Source organism: Neomonachus schauinslandi, chromosome 2, assembly GCF_002201575.2.
Source record: "Neomonachus schauinslandi chromosome 2, ASM220157v2, whole genome shotgun sequence".
In the NCBI taxonomy this organism is placed as follows: Eukaryota; Metazoa; Chordata; class Mammalia; order Carnivora; family Phocidae; genus Neomonachus; species Neomonachus schauinslandi.
Window position 1 is genome coordinate 148435067 of NC_058404.1, and position 25283 is coordinate 148460349.

The 25283-nt window shown below is 35.6% G+C and overlaps 2 protein-coding genes and 1 pseudogene across 2 annotated transcripts; all 3 read left to right on the top strand.

Moving 5' to 3' along the window:
• Window positions 1-2985: 2985 nt before the first annotated feature.
• LOC110591466 (ubiquitin-conjugating enzyme E2 D3-like) lies at window positions 2986-3360 on the top strand. The gene has a single exon (XM_044912713.1). It carries the CDS (start codon window positions 2986-2988, stop codon window positions 3358-3360), a length of 375 nt encoding a protein of 124 aa, XP_044768648.1.
• A 1053-nt stretch (window positions 3361-4413) lies between these two features.
• On the top strand, window positions 4414-4804 carry LOC123324048 (annotated as a pseudogene).
• Window positions 4805-12006: 7202 nt separating this feature from the next.
• On the top strand, window positions 12007-20526 carry LOC110591360 (UDP-glucuronosyltransferase 2B10-like). Its single transcript, XM_021702275.2, is given in 5 exon segments — window positions 12007-12054; window positions 14605-14775; window positions 16590-16689; window positions 17754-17973; window positions 20247-20526. Coding segments are annotated over 5 exon segments (819 nt in total).
• The last annotated feature ends 4757 nt before the right edge of the window (window positions 20527-25283 follow it).

The following is a 25283-nucleotide window of genomic DNA, read 5'->3' on the forward strand; positions in this document are numbered from 1 at the left end:
GCACAGGAGACATAAAACTTGATTGCTTGGCTCTGGGATATTTTTCAAATACATCATATGTTAGGTCACAAAAAATGTCTAAATAAATTTAAGAAAATTGAAATCATATCAAGCAACTTCCCTGATCTGGTGGCCAGAAGTGTCAGAAGTGTTATATTGTGAAATAATAAGAAATACATATATTGGCTCGGCTCCCAGTTCCTGACATATAAATTCCTTAGTGATACATGCACTAGGAGCATCTTTTGTTCTAATATTTGGTCTTTGACCCCAGTCCATGACACAGGGCTCCTAAAACCCTTATAAATTCCTAAGTGATAAGAGCACTAAGAGCATCTTTTATTCTAATGAGGTAATTCTAGGTGGGCTCCTGGATGGGGAAGGGGGGTAAACCAGAAAAACCACAGCATAATTGGATCTTGCAATTTTCAACCTCACCCCCACTTCTTTAGAGAGGGGATAGGGCTAGAACTGGAGTTAATATTGATCATGCTTATGTGAGGAAGCTTTATAAAATTCCCAAAAATATAGGGTTCAGAGAGCTTTCAGATTGGAGAACATACCCATGTATTTGGGGGTGATACACCCAAATTCACTGATATAGAGCCTGCTACACTCCAAAACCTCCTAAACCTTGTCTTATGTATCTCTTCATTTGGCTGTCCATACCGTTTAATAAACCGATAAATGGAATTTAGTGTTTCCCTGAATTTTGTGAGCTGTTTTAGCAAATAATCAAAACCAAGGGGGAGGAGGCCATGAAAACTTCCAATTTGTATCCAAGTTGAACAGAAGCTATAGGTAACCAGAGGATGTACTACTTGTAATTGGCATCTCATGAGACAACAGTCCTTAACCTGTGAGATCTGATGTTGTCTCCAGGTAGCTAATGTCAGAACTGAGTTAAATTCAAGGACACCCAGGTGGTGTCACAAAGAATTGCTTGATGTGGTTAAAAAAAAAAAAAACCCTGCATATTTGGTGGCCAGAGTGTCACAAGTGTTGCGAACATGGTAGTAGTGTACAAGTAAAGGAGAAACACAGGAAGAATACTGGATTTTTTCCTTACATAGTTATGAAACTAGAAATTAATTCAAAAAAGACAACTGGAAAATTCACAAATATGTGGAGATTAAACAATACAGTACTAAACAACGAACAGGTCAAAGAAAAAATTAAAAGGAAATCAAAAAATATCTGGAGACAAATGAAAATACAAATATAAAATAAGAAAACTTATAAGATACCATAAAAGCAGTTCTAGAGGGAAGTTCCTATGAATAAACATCTAAAAAGAAAAATCCCATATTTAAAAAAAATAACTTTACACCTCAATAAATTAGAAAAAGAATAAACTACACCCAAATTAGTAGAGGGAGGGAAATAACAAAGATCAGAGCAGAAATAGAGACTAAAAAGACAACAGAAAAGATCAATGAAACGAAGTGCCTTTTTTTGAAAAGATAAACAAATTAGAAAACATATAACTAGACTAATGAAGAAAAAAGAGAAAGGACCCAAAAGAAAATTTTATTAAGAAATGAAAGAAGAGACATCACAAATGATACCACACAAATGTGATAGATCATAAGAGACTACTAGGAAAAAATATATACCAAAATTTGAACAACCTAAAAGAAATGGGAAAATTCCTGGAAACACACAACCCACCAAGACTGAATCATGAAGAAATAGAAAGTCTGAACTTACCAATTATCAGTAAGCAGACTGAATCAGTAATCAAATCTCTTGACAAATAAAGTCTAGGACCAGATAGCTTCATTGGCAAATTCTACGAAACATTTAAAGAAAAATTAATACCAATTCTTCTCAAACTCTTCAAAAAAAATAAAAGAGAACAGTTTCAAACTTATTTTATGAAACCCACATTAACCTGAAACCAAAACCTGACAAGAACGCTACAAGAAAAGAAAATTACAGGCGATATCCCTGATAAATATAGATGCTAAAGCCCTCAACAGAATATTAGCAAGCTGAATTTAACAATAAATTAAAGGGATGTATTAAAAGAATCACACATCATCAATTGGGATTTATTCCAGTGATGGTTCAACATCTGCAAGTCAATCAATGTATTAATTATACCACCTCAACAAAATCAGGGATGAGAGTTATATGATCATCTCAATAAATGCAAGAAAAAACAACTGATAAAAGTCAACATCCATTTATGATATAAACTCTCAACAAAGTGGGTATTGAGGGAAAACACTTCAACCTAATAAAGGCCATATATTGCAATCCCACAGCTAAGATGACACTCAAAGGCGAAAAACTGAAAGCTTTCCCTCTAAGATCAGGAGTAAGACAAGGATACCCATTCTTGCCACTTTTATTTAATATAGTACTTGGCAGTCCTTCCCAGGGCATTGTCAAGAAAAAATAAAAGAGGGGTGGGTGGCTGGGTGGCTCAGTCATTAAGCGTCTGCCTTTGGCTCAGGTTATGATCCTGGGGTCCTGGGATCAAGCCCCACATCAGGCTCCCTGCTCAGCGGGAGGCCTACTTCTCCCTTTCCCACTCCCCCTGCGTGTGTTCCCTCTCTCACTTGTCTCTCTCTGTCAAACAAATAAATAAAATCTTTAAAAAAAATAAATAAAATCATCCAAATTGGAAAGGAAAAATTAAGACTGTCTCTATTTTCAGGTAACATAATATTATATATATAAAACTATAAAGACTCCACCAAAAAAAAAAAACCCAAAAACAAAACAAAAAGAGTGAAAACCAACTATGAGGGCTATGTCCGGAGTGTGAGCCCTTATGGGGGAGGTACCAGCTTCCCCAGGGAGAGGAGGCCAAGGTTACATCTTGAGGGAGGCCCAAGCCTCTCTGCGCCTGTGTCTGTCAGAGCCGGTGTGAGATGAAGAGACAATCCTTTCCTGCTGCCCCGGATAATCAAGAGTTTTGGCTGGACCTTTGAGTACACACTGAGCCAGTGAGGAGCCAGCCAAAAAGCACAGACTATGGCAGTGAAACGGATTAATAAGGAACTTAGTGATTTGGCCCATGACTCACCAGCACAATGTTCTGCAGGTCTAGTTGGGGATTGCATGTTTCATTGGCAAGCAACAATTATGGGACTTAATGATAGCTCATATCAAGGCAGTGTATTCTTTTTGACAATTCATTTTCCTATAGATTATACCTTCAAACCATCTAAGGTTGCATTTACAACAAGAGTTTATCATCCAAATATTAACAGTAATGGCAGCATTTGTCTTGATAGTCTAAGATCACAATGGTCTCCTGCTTTAACTATTTCTAAAGTTCTTTTATCCATTTTTTCATTGCTATGTGATCCAAACCCAGATGACCCCCTAGTACCAGAGATCGCATAGATCTATAAAACAGGCAGAGATAAGTACAACGGAATATCTTGGGAATGGACTCAGAACTATGTCATGTCATGCTACCTTAAAGTCAAATAACCTGCATTATAGCTGGAATAAACTTTAAATTACTGTTCCTTTTTTTATGTTCTTATCCAGCTGCTCCCGTATCAGACCTCATCTTTTTTTATTTTATTTTTTGTTTACCTCCCTCCATTCATTCACATGCTTATTTGAGAAGACTTAAGTTCTTCCAGCTTTCAATAATAATTGATTTTAGAAACTGTAAAATAGTTACAAGAGAACAGTTGCCCAAGATTCAGAATTTTTAAAAAAAATGGAGCATGTTTATTATGTGGCCAATGCCTTCACTCTTACTTGGTTATGAGAGCAAAACCATTCCTCAGTGCTCTAACATGCTGAAGAAATCATCTGAGGGGGAGGGAGATGGATGCTCAGTTGTCACATCAAAGGAAGCAGCATTATTCTAGCACCCAGTCTTTTTTAAGCCTTCCACTGTTACTCATTCAAGGTTAACATGATATACTTTATGCTCATAACTGATGTGGCTGGAAAATTGGTATTGCATTTATAGCATCAGCAAAACAGAAAATGTGATGTATTTTATGCATATCAATAATGGAATGACCTGTTCTTGCTCTACAGAGAATGGAAATTGGAAGTCAAACACCCTTTGTATTCAAAACTAGGGTCTCAAACATTTTGTAATCCTCATTTAAATTGTTAGGAGGTTTGGAGCTATTAGTTAATCTGTCTTTCAATACACTGTTTAATATAGCACTGAATAAATGGTACAAGTTGTCAATGGATGAGTGATCAACTCTGCTAGTAATTGATTTTTCTTCAATAAAGTTGCATAAACCAAAAAAAAAAAAAAACTACTAGAAGAAATAAAGGAAGTCAGTAAAGTTGTAGTATACAAAATCAATACACAAAAATCAGTTGCATTTCTATACACTAACATCAACTATCTGAAGGAGAAATTAAGCTCTCTTTCTCAGTGCTGCCTGAGAAGGCAGCAGCCATCTCCTACTCAGCATCATGGCTGCCCTCAGACCTCTGGTAAAGCCCAAGATCATTAAAAAGAGGACCAAGAAGTTCAGCTGGCACCAGTCAGACCGATATGGCAAAATAAAACACAACCAGCAGAAACCCAGAGGCACTGACAATAGGGTACACAGAATATTCAGGGACCAGATTTTGATGCCCAACATTAGTTATGGGAGCCACAAGAAAACAAAGCACATGCTGCCCAGTGGCTTCTGGAAGTTCCTATTTCACGACATCAAGGAGCTTGAAGTGCTGCTGATGTGCAGAGATTGCTCACAACGTGTCCTCCAAGAACCACAAAGTCATTGCAGAAAAAGCAGCCCAGCTGGCCATCAGAGTCATCAATCCCAATGCCAGAATGCACAGTGGAGAAAGTGAATAGACAGCTTATGTGCCTGTTGTATTTGTGTTAGTAAAACCATAAAACTACCAAAACAAAGGGGGAGAGAAATTAAGAAAGCAACCCCATCTGTAATTGCATCAAGAAGAATAAAATACTGGGGCACCTGGGTGGCTCAGTCAGTTAAGCATCTAACTCTTGATTTCAGCTCAGGTCATGATCTCAGGGTCGTGAGATCAAGCCCCTCATCAAGCTCCCCACTCAGTGTGAAGTTTTCTTGTCCCTGTCCCTCCCCTGCTTGCACTCACTGTCTCTCATATAAATAAATAAAAATCTTAAAATACTTAAATACATTTAACTAGGGAGGTGAGAAATCTATACACTGAAAACTAAAGAGACTGATGGAAGAAATTGAAGAAAATTCAAATAAGTGGAAAGATAGTTCATGCTCATGTATTGGAAGAATTAATATTGTTAAAATGCCCACACTACCCAAAGCAATCTATAGATTCAATGCAATCTCTATCAAAATTCCAATAGTATTTCTCACAGAAATAGAACAAACAATCCCAAAAGTTGTATGAAACCACAAAAGATCCCAAACAGTGAAAGCAATCTTGAAAAACAAGTACAAAGCTAGAGGCATCACACTTTCTGATTTGAAATCATATTACAAAGCTACAGGGATCAAAAAAGTATAATACTGGCATAAAAACAGACACATAGATCAATGGAATAGGAGAGAGAGCCCAGAAATAAACTCACACATATATGGTCAATTAAGACAAAGGAGGCAAGAATACGCAATAGGGAAAGGACACTCTCTTCAATAAATGTGGTTGGGGAAACTGGACAGCCACATACAAAACAAGAATTAACCCAAAATGGATTGAAAACTTAAATGTGAGACCTGAAACTATAAAACTTCAAGGAGGAAAACATAGGGGATTAAGCTCCTTGACATTGATCATGGCAATAATTTTTTGGATATAACACATAAAACAAAGGCAACAAAAGCAAAATAAACCAGTGGGACAACACCAAAATAAAAGGCTTCTGCACAGAAAAGGAAACCATCAAGAAAAAGAAAAGGTAATTTACAGAATGGGAGAAAATATTTACAAATTATATTTCTGATAAGGGGTTAATATCCAAAATATATAAAGAACTCATGTAACTTAATAGCAAAATAACAAACAATCCAATTAAAATAATGGGTAGAAGAACTGAATAGACATTTTTCCAAGGAAGACATACAAATGGCCAACAGGTACATGAAAAGATGCTCCACATCAGTAATTATCAGGGAATTGCAAAACAAAATAATGAGATATCACCTCACACCTATTAGAATGGCTGTTATCAAAAAGACAAGAGACCATATATGTGTGAGTGTTGGCAAGGATGTGAAGAAAAGGAAACCCTTGTACACTTTTGGTGGGAATGTAACTTGGTGCAACCACCATGGAAAACACTATGGAGGTTCCTTAAAATATTAAAAATAGAACTATCATATGACCCAGCTACTCAAAGAAATGAAATCACTATCTCAAAAAGGTATCTGCACTCCCATGTTTATTTTGGCATTATTTACAATAGCCATAACATAGGAACATTCTAAGTGTCCATCAATGACGAATGGATAAAAAAAATGGTGTATATATGTATCTAGAAATATTATACAATCATAAAAAAGAAAGAAATCCTGCCATTTGTGACAACATGAATGGACTTTGAGGGCATCATGCTAAGTGAAATAAATCAGACAGAGAAGACAAATACTGTATGATCTCTTTTATATGTGAAATTTAAAAAAATTTAAAAAACTGAACTCCTAGCAATGGAGAACAGACTGGTGGTTGTCAAAGCTGGAGTTTGGGGGAAATGCGTGAAGGTGGTCAAAAAGTACAAACTTTTAGTTATAACATAAATAAGATCTGGGGATGTAATATACAGCATGTTGACTATAGTTAATGATATTGTATTGTATATTTGAAAGTAGTTAAGAGAGTAGATCTTAAAAGTTCCCATCACAAGAAAAAAATTATACCTATATGAGGTGATGGATGTTAACTGAATTTATAGTAATCAACTCACAATACATATACCAAATTATTAAGTGGTATACCTTACAGTGTTATATGCTAATATATCTCAGTAAAACTGGAAAACAGATTTTTAAAACACAGAAACTAGAAAAAAAAAGAGCAAACAAAACTCAAAGCTAGTAGAAGAAAGAAAATAACAAAGATTAGAGTTGGAATACCAAAAAATACAGAATAACAATAAAGCAAAAGAACAGAACCAAAATTTGGTTCTTTCCAAATATCAACAAAATTAATAAACTTTTAGCTGGATGGACACCCAAAAAAAAGAGAAGACTCACATTTCTAAAGTAAGAAATGAGATTGGAGATATTACTACCAACCTTAGGCAAATAAAAAGGATCATAAGAGAATACTAATACAAACCGTATGCCAACAAATGAGATAACTAGGTGAAATGGACAAATCACTAGAAAAACATGAACTATGAAATAACTCAAGTAGAACAGAAAATCTGAATAGACCCATAACAACAGAAAGAGGGACTGAATTAGTAATCAAAAAACTATCACAAAGGAAATCCCAGGTCCAGATGGATTCTACCAAGAATTTAAAGAAAAATTAATATCATTTTTTTTTAAAAATCTTCCAAAAAATACAGAAGAGAAAACACATGATACTAAGTAAAACAAGATACTGAAACCAAAAAATAAAAGACAAAATTGCATGATCATCTTAATAAATAAAAACAAATTCATTGTTATTTCATGAGCTCCAACAACCTTCATGATAAGAATACTCAGTAAACTAGGAATAGAATTGAACTTCCTCAAACTGAAAAAAAGCACCTACAAAACACCCATGCCAGCGTTAATGGTGAAAGACTTAAATGCTTTCTTTCATAGATAAGGAAAAAGACAAGAAAAGCCACTTTCTTCACTTCTGTTCAATGTGTTATGTAGGTACTAAGCTAAGACATTAGACAAGAATGTGAAATAAAATAAATCCTAATTTGAAATGAAGAAACAAATTTATCCCTATTGGCAGATGACATGATCTTATGTAGAGAAAATCTAAAGCGTGCCACTAAAATAATATTAGATCAAAACACAAACTAAGCAAGTTTTCAGATTACAAGATCAATATACAGAAATCAACTGCATTTCTAACATTTGTAATGACCACTCCAAAATAAAATTAAGAAAACAATTCCATTTACAATACCATCCACAAGAATAAAATACAAATAAATTTAACAAAAGAAATTCAAAACTCATACTGTTGAAAACTCTAAAGTATTGTGAAAGGAAATTAAAAAAGATCTAAGTCACTTCCTGATTTCAAAGCCAGCTACCAATCTACAGCACTCAAGAGTGTGTTATAGGCAAAGGGATAGACATAGATCTTTGGAATTGATTTTACAATCCAGAATAAATTCTTCAGGGAAAATTAATTATCCACATGTAAAAGAATGAAATTGGACCCCCCACCTCAAACCATATACAAAAATTAACTCAAAATGGATCAAAAATCTAATGTAAGATGGAATAATCAATTTTAAAAGCTCATAATAGAAAACATGGGGGCAATATTTGTAACCTTGGATTTAACAATGGTTTCTTAGGTATAACACTAAGAGCACAAGCAACCAAATTAAATTTATATTAGTGGGACTTCATCAAAATTAAAACTTTGTGCTTCAACGGATACCACCAAGAAAGTAAAAAAAAACAAAAACAAAACCAAAAACCAATCCACAGAATTGGAGAATATATTTGCAAATCATGTCTGATAATGAGCTTGTACTGAAAACACATAAAGAACTCCTACAACTCAATAATAAGACAAATCATCCAATAAAAAATGAGCAAAATATCTAAAAGAAATTTCTACATGGAAGATACACAAATAGCCAATAAGCACATGAAAAAGATGCTCAACATCATTAGGCATCAGGGAAATAGAGTCAAAACCACAATAAGATACAACCTCATGCCCAGTAGCATAGCTGTAAACAAAAAGACAAATAATAACTAGTGTTGGCAAGAATATGGGGAAATTAAAATCCTTATATATTGCTTCTGGGAATTAAAAATGGTACAGCCACTTTGGAAAACAGTTTGCAAATTCCTCATAATGTAGATTTAATTATATGAATAAAGATTAGAATGAAAACATACAAATTTTAGCATAATGTCCTCAAGATCCATCAATATGGTCACAAATGGCACTTAAGTTGTTTCCACTGGTTGTTGTAAATAATCAACAAACATGGGAGTGCATATATCTTGTCAATATCCTGTTTTTCTTTGAGTATATACTCAGAAGTGGAATTGCTGGGTTATAGGGTAGATCTATTTTTAGTTTTTGTGGAATCTCCATATTGTTTATCATTAGTGGCTGTATCAATTTACACTCCCATATACGGTGTACAAGGATACCCTTTTCTCCACATCCTCGCCAACACTTATCGCTTCCTAATAATAGCCATTCTAACAGGCATGAGGTGAATATATCATTGTGGTTTTGATTCAAATTTCCCTAATGATTAGTGATGTTGAGCATCTTTTCATGTACCTGTTGGCCATTTGAATGTCTTCTTTGAAAAAATGTCTATGTAGTTCCTCTGCCCATTCTTTAATCAGATTGTTCATTTTTTGTAATTGGGTTGTAGGAGTTCCTTATATATTTTTTATATTAGCCCCCTTATCCAATGTATGGTTTGCAAAAATTGTCTTCCATTCTGTAGGTTGCTTTTTCATTTTGTTGTCTCTTTTGCTGTGTGAAATCTATTAAGTTTGATGTAGTCCCACTTTTTGGTTTTGCTTTTGTTGTTTGTGGTTTTGGTCTCAGGTCCCAAAAAATCACTGTCAAGACCAATGTCAAAGAATTTCTTCCCAATGTTTCCTTTTAGGAGTGTTATGGTATCAGATCTTATGTTTAAGTCTCTGATATATTCAGGTTAATTTTTGTGAGTGGTGTAAAACAGGGGTCCAATTTCATTTTTCTGCACGTATATGCGGTTTTCCTAACACCATTCACTGAAGAGATCATCCTTTCCCCATTGGGTATTCTTGGCTCCCTTGCTGAATATTAGTTGAACATATATGCAGAGTTTGATTCTGGACTATTGGTTTTTGGTTTTTGGGGGGGGGGGGGGTGGGTTTTTTTTTGAGAGAGAGAGAGAACACACACACACTCTGTGGGGAGAGGCAGAGGGAGAGAGAATCCTCCAGCAGACTCCTTGCTGAGCACGGAGCCTGACACAGGGCTTGATCCCAGGACCCTGAGATCATGACTTGAGTCAAAATCAAGAGCCAGCTGTTTCAACCGAGCCACCCAGGTGCCCCTGGACTCTTGTATTCTGTTCTACTGGTCTATGTGTCTGTTTTTATGTAGGTCCAATATTGTTTTAGTTACTATAGCTTTGTAATACACTTTGAAATCAGGGAGTATGGAGACTTTGGTTTTGTTCTTCTTTCTGAGGGTTGCATTGCCTATTTGCAGTCTTTTGTGGTTTCATGCCAGTTTTAGGATTGTTCTATTTCTGTGATGAATGTCATTGATTTATTTTTTATTCATTTTTTTGAGAGAGAGAGAGCATGAGTTGGGGGCGGGGGAGGGGGGAAGAGGCAGAGGGAGAGGGAAAGAAAGAGTCTTAAGCAGGCTCCAAGCTCAGCACAGAACCCAAAACAGGGCTCCATCTCAAGACCCTGAGATCATGACCCAAGCCAAAATCAAGAGTCAGACCCTTAACTGACTGAGCCCCCCAGGTGCTCCTGTCATTGACATTTTGATAGGGATTGCACTGAATCTATGGATGGCTTTAGGTAGTGTGGACATTTTAGCAATATTTTCTTTGCATCCATGAACATGGGATATCTTTCCACTTGTGTCTTCTATTTTTTCCCCACAATGTCTCGTAGTTTTTTTGTACAGACCTTTCACTTCTTTGGTTAAATTTATTTTTTTTCCTTTGGTTAAATTTACACCTAGATATTTGTTTTTGATGCTCTTGTGAATAGCACAGCATTTATTTTCCAGATGTTTCATTATTGGTGTGTAAAAGTGCACCTGATTTCTGTATGTCAATTTTATATCTGCAACTTTACTAAATTAGTTGATTAGTTCCAACAGTTTCTTTGGGTGAGTTTTTGGAATTTTCTATATACAAAATCATATCATCTGCAAATAAACACAATCTTACTCTTTTCCAATTGGATGCCTTTTATTTCTTATCTTGCCTACTTGCTCTAGTTAGGACTTCTAGTACTATATTGAATAAGAGTGTCAGGAGTGGCATATTTATCTTCTTCCTGATCTTAGAGGAAAAGCTTCCAATTTTTCACCATTTAATATAATGTTACTTGTGGGTTTGCCATATATAACCTTTATTATGTTGAGGTGTGTTCTTTCTATACCCAATATGTTGAGGGTTTTTATAATGAAAAGATGCTGTATTCTGTCAAACCCTTTTTTGCCTCTATTGAGAGGATCATGTTATTTTTGTCTTTCATTCTACTAATGTGATGTATCACTGTGTTGATTTCCATGTTGAACCATCCTTGTATCCCAGGGATAAATCCCACCTGGTTATGGTGTATAATCCTTTTAGTATGGTCTTGAATTCAGTTTGCTAATATTTTGTTGAGAATTTTTGTATCTATATTGATCAGGGATATTGATTTATAGTTTTCTTTCTTGTGTCCTTATTTGGCTTTAGTATCAGGGTAATGCTGGCCTTGGAGAAGGATTTTGGAAGTGCTCCCTCCTCTTCAAGTTTTTGGAAGAATTTGAGAAGGACTAGCATTAATTTTTCTTTATATGTTGGGTAGAATTCACCAGTGAAGTGGTCTGTTCCTGGGGAATTTCTGTGTTGGGAGGTTTTTGATTACTGATTCAATCTCTTTATTCAATATTGGTTTGTTCAAATGTCTACTTCTCCATTATTCAGTCTTGGTAGGTTGTGTTTTTCTAGTAATTTATCCATTTCTTCTAGGTTATCTAACCTGTTGGCATATAATTGTTCATAGTAGTCTTTTATGATCCTATGCATTTCTGTTATTACCAATTATAACGTCTCCTCTCATATTTCTAATTTTGAGTTTTTTTCTTAGTCTATCTAAAAGGTTTGTCAACTTTATCTTTTCAAAAAGAGAGAAAAATAAATACTATATGATATCACTTATATGTGGAATCATGAATGGTTATGGCGGTTATCAGGAGCTAACCATCCTGGCAAGTGGGGTAATAGGAGACATACTGTTTAAGGGTACAAACTTGCAACTAGCAGTAATAAGTCTTAGGGAGCTGATGCACAGTATAGTGAATACAAAAATAATGTATTAGAATCCTCAAACTTGCTAAGAGACTAGATCTTAATTACCCTAACCACAAAAAAGAAATAATTATGTGACATGATAGAGATGCTATAATTACGATGAAAATCATATTACAATATATAAATGTATGAGGTCAACATGTTGTACACCTTAAGTTGCACAATGTTATATATATTTTTCAATTAAAAAAAAAGAAAGCAAATTCTAAACCAGGCATATATCCCCAGGTAGACAGCATGAGTAAATCTTATTTCTTTTGCAATTTTTTATACTTTTGCAAATTTTCTTGCAATAAGCTTATTGTCATAAGGATGTCAGGGAATGAGAACAACCAGTCCACATCAGTGATTAATCTGCAGAAAATCTATTAGTATAATACTATAGGGAACTATCTTCCACAGCATGGATGAAGAAGCTTTAGGCCAATGAAACAAAACACTGAAAATAGGTAATCTTAACTGTTGCTACAAGTCACTGGAATCACACACACTATACCAGGATGCACCATGTGAGTCATAGGAAAATTCAGTATATTAAAATTAATGCATTCAGGGTGGAATTATACTTTTGAAGGCTGCTCTACAAAATACAGTATACAAGACTACTGAAGTTTGAAAACTGTTTCCTTTCTCTGTAAAAATGATTTTGAAAAGTTTTATGACAATGATTAGGATGAGAAAGTATAGCTTTTATATTGGAAAGCTAGATCATTATGTTCCAGAGAGAAAAAAAGAGACGATGGAGGATGGAGGATGGGAAGGCAAGGCAAGGCAAAAACGTAAAGGCAAAAAGGCAAAAAGGCACAGGCAAGGCAAGGCAAGGCAAGGGAGGGAGAAAGGATAAGCATATAGTTTTAATCAGGTATCCAGGAACCTACATTTTCCCCCCTTTGGAAGGAGAGTACACTGAACAATGTGGAGTTATTCTAGCATAGAAAGTAATACATATATTTTTTTTAATTGGCATGGATCAGGGACAAGACAAAATAACTCTGAAACAATTCCAGGCAAACACATCTTCACCAGGAGCTTTATCTAGTCTGAACTGAGCTACTCAGGAGGGTGATCACAGCTCTGCTGTGGTGCAAGCGCTCCCTGGGACCCTCACTGTGGTGATGACTAGGGCCCCGCCCCTCACTGCCAGTCACACAAAGCACATTCTAATGAGACATCAATTTTACAGTATGATTTCAGGGCAAAGGGTGTCATATGTAAACAAACCCACAATACTGTTACTCAAAAAAGGTAACTACACAATATATTTCTGGGTTATAAAGAAGACTTGTAGGATGGTTTCATAGAAATTCCAAACTATAATACGACACTCCTCAATGTCAGCAATTAGTAATTTAGGGAGAGAGTTTGGGAAATTTTGACAAAGTTTAAGGTAAGGCATAAAGGATTATAGGCCTGAGTTAATGTTATAAAGTTATCTTAATCATAAGTAACATTTTCTTAGTGCTCATAGTCAGGGAAATGAAATACTAATGACTTATTTAATACTGCAGAAAACCTGTCTGGAATAAAAACAAATGATTTAGTAGAACTATAATAATAAAGAATTAAAGTTAACTTAAGATCCTGCTGTGTGGCCTACTTCCAAGAATCTACCATCATAATTAATAACATTATTGATATTATTGATAGAGTCTGGGTATACTGTCTATTATTGTCTAAAAGTATCTCCCCCCTCACTATTGTGCACAGGCTCTATTTCATTTCTTGCCTACACACACACTCATTTGCACAAATACACATAATAGAAGGAACTGACCTCATGCACACATTTCTTTCCCAAGGACCTGAGGGATTAGGTCTGTTAATAAAACAGCCTCTATTGAAAACAATAAGGAGTTTCCTCAAAAAATTAAAACAGAATTACCACATGATCCCCCCATTCCACTTCTGAGTATATATCCAAAAGAATTGAAATCAGGATCCAGATGAGATATTTGCAGACCCATGTTCACAGCAGCACTATTAAGTGCCAAGAGGCCAAGGCAACCCAAGTGGCCATCAACAGATTAATAAACAAAATGTGGTAAATACAATGGAATATTTCTCAGCCTTTACAAGGAAAGAAATTCAACATCTGTCACAACATGGACAAAGTTGTTTTGAGTGAAATGAGTCAGTCACAAAAAGACAAACACTATACAATTCAACTTACATGAGGTATCTAGACTTATCAAATTCATAGAAAGAGAAAGTAGAATGAGGATTGCCAAGGGCTGAGAAAAAGGGAAATAGAGTTCTTTTAATAGGTATAGACTTCCAGTTTTAGAAGATAAAAAAGTTCTGAAGATTGATTGCACAACACACTTACTGAGTACACTTAGGTACAATTAAGATGGTAAAATTTATATATATTTTACGATTTAAAAAAAAACAGATGCTACTTTAATTCCTGATTATATCTGATTTTCTCTATTTGTTTATAGTAATCCTTTCAACAGTGCTTGCTTCGCTGTTCCTCTTTTGTGATGGAGCAAATTCTTTCTTCACTGGAAACGGAAGAGTTTGCCCAGAGCTCTGGAGAAAATGGTACTGTGGTTTTCACTCTGGGGTCAATGGTCAGTAACATGACGGAAGAAAGAGCCAATGTGATTGCATCAGCTCTTGCCAAATACCACAAAAGGTAGATAAAATACCTTTTAGTGAACAGCTACTTAATGGTCAAACTCTCTAAAAGTTTTGATTACAAACATTTCCTGTAAGAAAGGTAAATTATTACATCTACAATTTATCTCAGATATCAGTTTAAAAACCAAAATATACATGGCAGATGCTGTAGTAGTACAGAGGGTGTACTTCATTGACGATAACTTTTGACATTAAAACTGTGAGATATATATATATATATACATACACACATACACACACACACACACACATATGAGGTGCAGTATGAAATTTTGGTAATTTATAATGGTACTGTGGACAGGTACAAAAATCTCCAAATTTTGCTTTGTCATTTGTTCCTTTTCGATGAAGGGCACTGTACACACTATAGATGTTACCAGGAAAAAGTTAAACTTTAATAGTAGCTGTACCAGCACAATGTTAAGCAATACTGATAAAAATTTGAATGCATCATGCAGTTTTTGCACTTTCCATGTAATCCTGGCCTCTTTTATTTCCCCTAAACTTCGGATAGGCCTATTCAGTGTGCTTTTCAGGGTGCTATTCAGAGAAAGGATAGCCAGAGCTCACCAAGCTGTGTCCGGGTGTCCAAGCAAGCTACAATGCTTTAGAGAAAGAAAAATCGGTCTGCCCCAGTTGAATGGGCCCTACCAAAGTCTGAAATGGGAAGGTAAAAGATAAAGGGTGGAGATGGGTTCTGTCCTTGAGGTGAGCCCTGGCCGCAAATGGACTCTGCTTCTAATCAATCAGATTACTGCTCCTGATTGAGGAATAAGGGAAAAAAGGGGTCAGGCAGAAAGAAGACTGGCATGAAAAGGGCTCAGATGCCTCCTCCATAAAATATATTAGTTTTTACTAATATATAAATAACTTTTCCTTTCTGATAGAATCTTCACCTAATCACCTATGTTAATTTTTTGCTGAGAATCTAAAGTTACTTTATATTCACATAACAAATAGAAGTTAAACACTAATAAATCGTAATCCAGTTTATGGGGATTGCTTGGGAATTCCAAAGTCGACACCAGATTTTGGTACTGGCATAGGCAATGCTATATGCCTTTTTTGAAGTGTTAAAAGTCAGCTGAATAAATTTTAGCATTCCGATTTTGGAATTTTTTCAACATCCATGTAATTTGTAAATTATCAACAAGCTCTTTCTAAATCAAAAGAATTTCCAAACCTAGCAATAGTGGTAATACTCCGGGTCCATGTCAAAAATTATCAACTGAAATTTTTCTTGGAGGTATTGCTTAACAATTTATAATCTAAAAGAAGTTACACTTACTTCCTAAGCAGAATTAATAAATTGTAAGGAGAAACAAATACTTCTCAATATAAGAACTTGAGAAACAGGTGGATATAAGTAAATTCCCTCTGTGACAATTAAAAAGAAATACAGGTTAGTATTTAAGTTTAGAAAACAAGAGTTAGTATATATAGCAAAATAAATGTATAGATTAATTTGTCACTGTTTTCTGTACTAGAATCATGATTGCCTAACAATTTCTTAAATATATGAATTTGTTATTGATAATCTATGCCACTATGATTTGTCCATGCCATGATGTGTGAAATGCCATGACTTTATTCCATATCTGAACATAAAAAAATAGGTACATGTTATACGAGCATTTCTATTACATCAGTGTTTTATTGGTTCTCATTACCTAACACCTCTTGTCCTCATTTCCTCAGCTGTCATATGGAAGGCATTTAACTAGATGTCTTTAGATCTCTCTAGAATTCTAATATGCTGTAAAACTTTGAAGTTCAACTCATAGAATAGGTATTTTCTTTACCCCAACAGGTTCTATGGAGATTTGATGGCAAGAAACCACAAACCTTAGGACCCAATACTCAGCTGTATAAGTGGATCCCCCAAAATGACCTTCTTGGTATGACTCCGGAGAACAAATACTGCAAACATGAGTAACAGCTGGTAACAGCTGAGCAGAGTGATAGCTCAACAAAAAACGAATTTATTGAGCATTTACTATTGAAATACTAAAAAATAAAACAAGTTATTTGTATTATTTCTAGTCCTAGGAAAAAATATAAAAGTTAGCATTTTATTACATACAGTCACATTCCTTATGGCCAGAATCAAAATACCTTTATTTCAGGTATAATTACTTCTCACAGGTGAATTTTTCAATAACAACCTAAATTGTTGCTCTCTTTGAATTCTCTCCTTATACCTTTCTCCTACTTGCAGAGGTACTTCAAATGCTATTGAAAAAGAATAGCTCTTCTATTGCCAGCAGTTCTCCATTTTCTATAGGAAAAAAATCTACAGTATTTTTCATTAATAACACATTTTATGATTAAATGTAGCTTCTCCTTCCTCTGGTTCCAGTGCCACCACCATCACTCTTCCTGCAACCCTGACACACCCTATGTATCAGACTCAATGACTTCACTATTTCTTTAAGAGAATGTTTCTAACATGCCCTCCTCTTTTTGCACGTTCTTTTTTTTTTTTAAGATTTTATTTATTTATTTGACAGAGAGAGGCAAAGTGAGAGAGGGAACACAAGCAGGGGGAGTGGGGGAGGGAGAAGCAGGCTCCCCGCTGAGCAGAGAACCCAATGTGGGGCTGGATCCCAGGACCCCAGGATCATGACCTGAGCTGAAGGCAGATAATTAACGGACTGAGCCACCCAGGCGCCCCACATGCTGTTTCTTTTTATCCAAAATGTTCTTTCAATTTGTTCGCCTGCCAATCTTGTATTCATTTTTGAAGTCAAACACACCACTTCTTTAATGTAATTTTCATCTACCTCTCTAGAAGACTTACACGCTTCTTGCTCTGAGTTCTGAAAGTAATTTAAATGCACTTTCACATGTATAATAATGTTATCTAAAAAAAGAAAAACACTGCCTCTAGATTCAGTGCATTACAATGTTCATTTCTCATTTTAAAGATATAATAATTTTAGTGAAATTCACTCAATCCTAGGTCATCCAAAAACCAAAGCCTTTGTAACTCATGGTGGAGCCAATGGCATCTATGAGGCGATCCACCACGGGATCCCCATGGTGGGCATTCCTTTGTTTGCGGATCAACCTGATAACATTGCTCACATGAAGGCCAAGGGAGCAGCTATTAGTTTGAACTTGAACACAGTGTCAAGTACAGATTTGCTCAGTGCATTGAAGACTGTCATTAATGATCCTTCATGAGTACAATTTTTTTTTTTTTTTTTACTAGATACTATTTCTAGAGAGATGCTCATATGAAAGCCAGGCAGGAAGCAATGAGTCCAAATAGGAAAACAATTATGACTAAGATTTGCTCAATGCTTTGAAGACCACCATCAATAATCCATTGTGTCAGAGTAAGTTTTTTTTTGGTAGTTTTAGGGAAAAAGTTTGTAAGACGTTTAAGGATAGTAAAGAAACTTTTGACATTAATCAATAAAAAGAATCCCCAAAATGGTTAACAGAAAGACTAAGAGGAAGCATTGAGAATGAGGTTGAAGGAGGGAACCATGAATGCTACAACAGTACTAATCTGCACAATTACGACTTTCAGCGTAACTCACCAACTGTTTTAAACTCTTCTAAAATGGTTTAATTTCTGTAAACCAGCATGATGTTAATAATCTCAAATTCCCATTAAACACTTCCAAAATTTTCTATGCTAATATTTTGATCCCATCACTGATAAACGATAAATAACTACAACTTTCAAATTTATCCAATTAAAACTTTGTGAATACTACTTATAAATGCAGTTATATTCTTAGTAATTTTGGTTATGCTTGTTTTTGTTTTGATAGAACGATAAAATCAAAAAGTAATTGATTTGGAAGAGATCTATTGGAATATTCCTTTTATTTTTTTTTAAGATTTTATTTATTTGACAGAGAGAAGCACAGTGAGAGAGGGAACACAAGCAGGGGGAATGGGAGAGAAGCAGGCTTCCCACTGAGCAGGGAGCCCGATGCAGGGCTCAATTCCAGGACCCTGGGATCATGACCTGAGCCGAAGGCAGATGCTTAACGACTGAGCCACCCAGGTGCCCCTAGAATATTCCTGTTTAAAAGCCAAATTTTCTGGACCAGAAATATTTGGTTTCCAAATTATTTCAGTATATACATTAATTGGTATACTCTTCCTATTATTACTAATATCATAATTAAGTATATGTTTCCCCTTTTTTTTCAGGACTTTAAAAATAAAATTTTGTGAATGTTTGGTTATAATATCACAGGGGACATCTGCATTTTAAAAGTAATGTTGTTTAATTTTAATTTAGCCCAACTATTACTCATCCTAAGTAAACACCATGGGAAGCACATTTTTGTTTCTGTTTTTTTTTTAAGGATATCTTTGACCTGGCAGTTTTATGTAAAAGTGTATCTTTCTAAAATTGATGTCTTTTTACATTTTTTAATTCTTAATAAGGTAAAGCTGTACCCCAAAAATGAAGAAAATTTATTAGCAGATATGTATTGAATGTTTATGATACTGGTACACACTGTACTAAGTTCTTTGTACGGATTAAGTAACTTCATTATAGTTGTTCCCTACTGTATTACAGATATGTTTCAGGATTACTTCTCTCCTCTCAAAAACCCTGTGGTGCTCTCACTGTGGTTTTCACAGGACAGACAGAAGTTACCTCCATGGTTATTGCTACAGTGCCATAGCACGTTGTGACCTAAAGTTTGTAAGCCCTCTTTATTAATCCTTCTTCTTTCCGTTAGTCCATAATCATTTCAACAGTAGAAACAAATGCAACTGGCAATGCCTGCAAGAGAAACGTTGAGCACTCTCCATATTCTAAAATGACAATACTAACAAGAAAAACCACAATACCAAATACAAATGGAGTCTCTAAATGATAAGGACATCTCCAAGAATCAATACATTATTCCTCAAAATCATCAGATTAAGAAAGGTACTATGCCTATCCATTCAAAAATGAAAAACTGAGAAACAGAAATGATAAAAAAGCAAAGTGTCAGAGTCAAGACTCAAACCAACACAATCCATTCCACACTTACAACCACTAATTCACTGTTATCAAGTCAATACCAGCTCTTGATCAGCTCTGCCCAGACATGTCCCTGAACCTCACATGGATTTTGTCTCCTATCTCTGGATTATGATAGTATTTTGAAACTTGCTTACCAGATCTATTAACAATTCCTTACTGGATAATTCAAAATTTGCATGTCAAAATCATGTAATTTTTTTTTTTTGGCCTTAGGGACTTAACTCATTCCACTTTCTAAGCTAGAAATACTTGTCATCTCCCAACTTTTTTTTCTTCAGTTTGAAATCCTAGACATTCAACAAATTCCAGCCCATAAAGATCTCTATAATTGCCTCTAAAAAAAAAAAATATTCTTCCAGTGTTATGTGGCACTCATTTTTACCATCCGCATGAAAATTTCACTTATCTTTTCTACTTTGTTCTGTAAATCATTTGATTTTCTTTCGGCTATAAAGAAAATGTTATGTGGTTATCAACCATTCATCATGATCAGCTTATAAAGCCTCTGGATGGCGCAGTCTTCTGGACTGAGTTTGTCATTCATCATAAAGGAGCCAAGTACCTACGCCCAGCTTCTTACAACCTCACCTAGTTCCAGTACCACTCTTTGGATGTGATTGGGTTCCTACTGGCCTCTGTAGCAATTGTTACTTTCCTTGTCATAAAATGTTGCTTGTTTTGTTGTCAAAAGTTTAAGAATGGGGCACCAGAGTGGCTCAGTCATTAAGCGTCTGCCTTAGGCTCAGATCATGACCCCGGGGTCCTGGGATGGAGCCCCACATCGGGTTCCCCGCTCTCTGGGTAGCCTGCTTCTCCCTCTCCCACTCCCCCTGCTTGTGTTCCCTCTCTCGCTGTGTCTCTCTCTCTGTCAAATATATAAATAAAATCTTAAAAAAAAAAAAGTTTAAGAAAGAAAAGAAAAAAAGGGAATAGACTTTTGAGACATAGTAGGCAAGTAAGCTAGCAAGCATAAGTAAGATCACTCCATTTAATTCAACCACTGTGGATCAAGTTGTGACAGATTCTCCTCCACATTTTATAAGACTTGTGCCTCACCCAAATATTTTACTCTTGGTTAAATATATTGTATTAGTTAATCCATTCTACCCTAAGGGGTAAATGATCCTATGTATTTTTTGACATCTACTTCCCTCAATGTTCTTGTCATTATTCAATTCTGTTCATCAAACCAAAGAGACATGCTACCTATAAAGATGGATTATATTCCATTCGCAATTCTCATTTTAAAAATCCTCAAATAATTCTACTTTAATATGGACATATATAATCTCATAACTGAAAAAAAGACTCACTAGCGTTTTAGTCTGTGACTTAAGAAGCCTGATTATTTTTACCATGCATTTTCAGAAATATCTGCTGTATAAATAAAATCAAATAGAATACATGTGCCCCTGACAAAGAAAAACACAGCTGAATACTTGTTAAAGGTGGCAAGACAGATGTTATTCATACTACTGTAGTAGGGAAGAGAGATTCCAGTATAAACTTTTAACTCCAACTAAGACAAAGGTGACTGATGGTTTTTAAAGGGAGAGCAACTGGGAACAAAAAAGAACTATACACAAGTAAAAAGAGAAAGGAATAAAAAAGGGACTAGGGTCATATGATACATGTCTTTCTCTGATTGACTTATTTCGCTCAGCATAATACCCTCCAGTTCCATCCACATTGTTGCAAATGGCAAGATTTTTTTTTTTTTTAAGATTTTATTTATTTATTTGACAGAGAGACACAGTGAGAGAGGGAACACAAGCAGGGGGAGTGGGAGAGAGAGAAGCAGGCTTCCCGCCGAGCACGGAGCCCGATGCGGGGCTCGATCCCAGGACCCTGGGATCATGACCTGAGCCGAAGGCAGACGCTTAACGACTGAGCCACCCAGGTGCCCCAAGATTTCATTCTTTTTGATGGCTGCATAATATTCCATTGTAGATATATACCACATCTACTTTATCCATTCATCTGTCGATGGACATCTTGGCTCTTTCCACAGTTTGGCTATTGTGGACATTGCTGCTAGTGGTGGGGGTGGGAGGGATGGGGTGGCTGGGTGATAGACATTGGGGAGGGTATGGGCTATGGTGAGCACTGTGAAGTGTGCAAGACTGTTGAATCACAGATCTGTACCTCTGAAGCAAATAATACATTATATGTTAAAAAAAAAGAAGATAGCAGGAGGGGAAGAATGAAGGGGGGGAATCAGAGGGGGAGACGAACCATGAGAGACTATGGACTCTGAAAAACAAACCTGAGGGTTCTAGAGGGGAGGGGGGTGGGAGGATGGGTTAGCCTGGTGATGGGTATTGAGGAGGGCACGTTCTGCATGGAGCACTGGGTGTTATGCACAAACAATGAATCATGGAACACTACATCAAAAACTAATAATGTAATGTATGGTGATTAACATAATTAAAAAAAACCCTAAAAAAAAAAAAAAAGGGACTAGGGGGCTATGTGGAAATGGAAAATTACAGAAAGGAGTAAGTGGAAAATTACTGAAAATGGTTTGGCTAAGTGAGTTAGACAATGTATGTTTTGTTGTTTGGCAGGATCACATTTTCTTGAGCAAGGACTCAACACAGGAGGTGGGGCCATCTTTAAGGACACAAGCCATGACCTAAGTACAGATGGAAGAGAAGTTAAAGTTTGGTCAAGAGCCTTAGCACAGTGTTTAGACAAGTCCTTTGAGTTTATAGTTCACAATCCTCTCGATATACAAAATATTCTTTCCTGTAAATTTCCTTTGTTACAGGAATTCTGAATGGTTCTAACTGGCTTCTTACCTAAAACTATGCAACCAGTAAAATCTTTTGTTGAAAGGACAAAAGATATTTTCCACACAAAGCCTTGGCTATGTCTGAATTCCTGTTCTCACTTTATTGAACAACCTTTATAACTGGATAGTAAGACACGAAATAAAAGAATAGAAATGATAGGTGGGGCCCAGCAAGATTTAGTCCAATTCCTCTGGATTATAATGTTAGAAGATTCCCCTCCTCCTACAATAATCTCCCATTTTTTGGCCTTACCCTCTCAAGTCAGATATTTCCAACTCCTTTAATACATTGGATACTGAGGATATCAAAACAGAAACTTACATAACCTTTTTATTGATTCTTTTCTCACATCACATAGAAAAGCAAATTGCAGATGACATAAAGAGCCAAATATTTTGTGCAACAATTTTTAAAGTACATGCATAAGAAAGCATTTGAAATAGCAAAAAGGTCTCCAGTGCTTGCCTTTAAATATTGGTAATAGAGCCTTTAGACTCAGAACACAACTTACAAAGTAAACCACAAAAAGAAAAAGCAAACCAAGTTAAGAGCAGCTCTTCTGCGTGACAGGAGATATATTTAAACAGTTGGATGGAAATGAGGCATTCTTAGCACTTTTGATTATATGGAGGAGATTTTTATAGCATTCCTCTATACAACAAAATTACTTTTAGCAATAATCACTGATGAAACTAATTATAATAATAATATCCAGAAAGGAAACAATGAATATTTTCTTTTATTAAACTTAGAATATATAATCATCTCACTAAAAAGTAAAAAATAAATAGTAAAGTACAAAGAAGAAAAAAGTAATGCATTAATGTTCTTTAATTACATTAATTTCTTTTTGAAAAAATAGTGAGGTGGGGGGGGGCAGAGAAGGAGCGAAACCGTACACATACACATTAGCCTGAGGCATAATGAAGCTCTGCGTGTACTACCCAAGCTGAATTCCAATCTACTTCTCTTAATGCAGTAACTTCTGCAAATGATGACTTTGTCAAAATTGATCTTTGCAATCCTTAGACCATACAGCCAAATACATAAACCTATGTCCAATCATAGATGATCAGGAATTCTCATTCCTTTTAATTTTGAAAAGTTTCTCATAAAGCAATGTAATACTTATAGTTAGGAAAAGATGTAAACATAAAGACACATTCAGCAGTCACAAAAATCCCATTATAAATTCCAAAAATTGCAATACTATCCGTTTCTTCAAGATTGATTCTAGCGGCTCTGAAATGTCTAAGAAGTCCAAAAAATTTAAACACAAAACTCCCAAGTGGTTACACAAAATGACAGAACTGATGTAACTTTTTTCATCTTTATAATCTCTGTGCTAGTATTGTTTATTTCAAATATATTGCTTACAACCAGAATTACATAAGCACCATAGAAGTCGAAGACAAAAATCAAATGATTGATAATAATGTAGGAAGCTGGGTCCATCTATGTCAGGAACTATGTAACCAAGAGTTTTAATTTCCATATTTCATATAGAATGCAATGTTTATTAAAGGATAAGTAATACGAATATACTACTAGTTTTCTTATACTGTTTAGTATATCTTTAGGATTTTGAAATACATTCTTTACATGTTCTTAAAATCCAACAAGAGTCACAAAAATTACTGAATAATAAAGAAAGATGAGGCCTTTAAAGGGATGGGTCCCCCTGACACTATGCAGTCGCCCCAATGTCCTCTACTGATGAAGCTTGACATTTAGCCAGTTAGCAAAGAAGAAATGTTGACAGTGTTCAGATTCAATATCACAAAGCTGAATCTGAAGCTGAGACACAATACACTGAAAACCGGCACAGCAGATGGTATTCCACATTTCTCATTTGTTCGAATCCCAAAGATTTTGTACCTTTGGGCACTGCATCATGGTAAAACTCAGATGAATAATTTTAAAATGAAGTTTGCAAAATGGGGGGTTATAGGGAAGTCCAGCCTCAAAGATGAGGCCGAAGGAGGCCCATGAAGTCTGTAGCCTCATTGATCTCCAAATGTATAATCAGAATAGACACACTAGCAGGCTAGAGTCTTTGTATCAGTAGTAGCTAGGGCAGTAGTGGTTAGAGGGAGTCATTCTGTTAGGCCCACATGTAACCACTCTGCACTCATCACCAATCTGTTCAGCCGGCCATTGAACCAGCACTAGAGTGATCCGTTATTTGGTGCCTCTCCTACCGTGGATATGTATTTTACCAATTCAAAAGATACAGAAATGTATTTCATTGATTTAATTGGCAAATCCCTAATTCTTTATCTCACTGGCCATCTTTTTGTATGTTTTTGTCTATTCAGGTTTGTTGTTTGCATGTACTGCACTCATTCTCTACTGTGGTGTTTTTCTACTGACTCTTCTTTGGTGACAAGAAGCTACAAAGGGTAAATTTGTTATCTGTAAAAAATCTAAAGAATTCTGGGGATGACAGTGGCTCAGAGTGATTGACAAAGCAATAAGATCAATGAAAATGATATAAACTGGTAAAAATTAATCAGATATCCTAACCCAAAGATGACGACTTTTGGAGCTATGATTAAGTTACAAGTGTCGGAGTGGAATGACAAAAATTGAGGCAAATACAGTGACTCAATCACAAATGCTGCAATGAAGCACAGGATGGGTGGTTAAGGTCAGGAAAACAATTAGAAACAAGAGAGCTTTAGAAGAA

Excerpts from the sequence above, each read along its gene's own strand:
- LOC110591466 (XM_044912713.1), top strand. The coding sequence starts at position 2,986 with ATGGCAGTGAAACGGATTAATAAGGAACTTAGTGATTTGGCCCATGAC.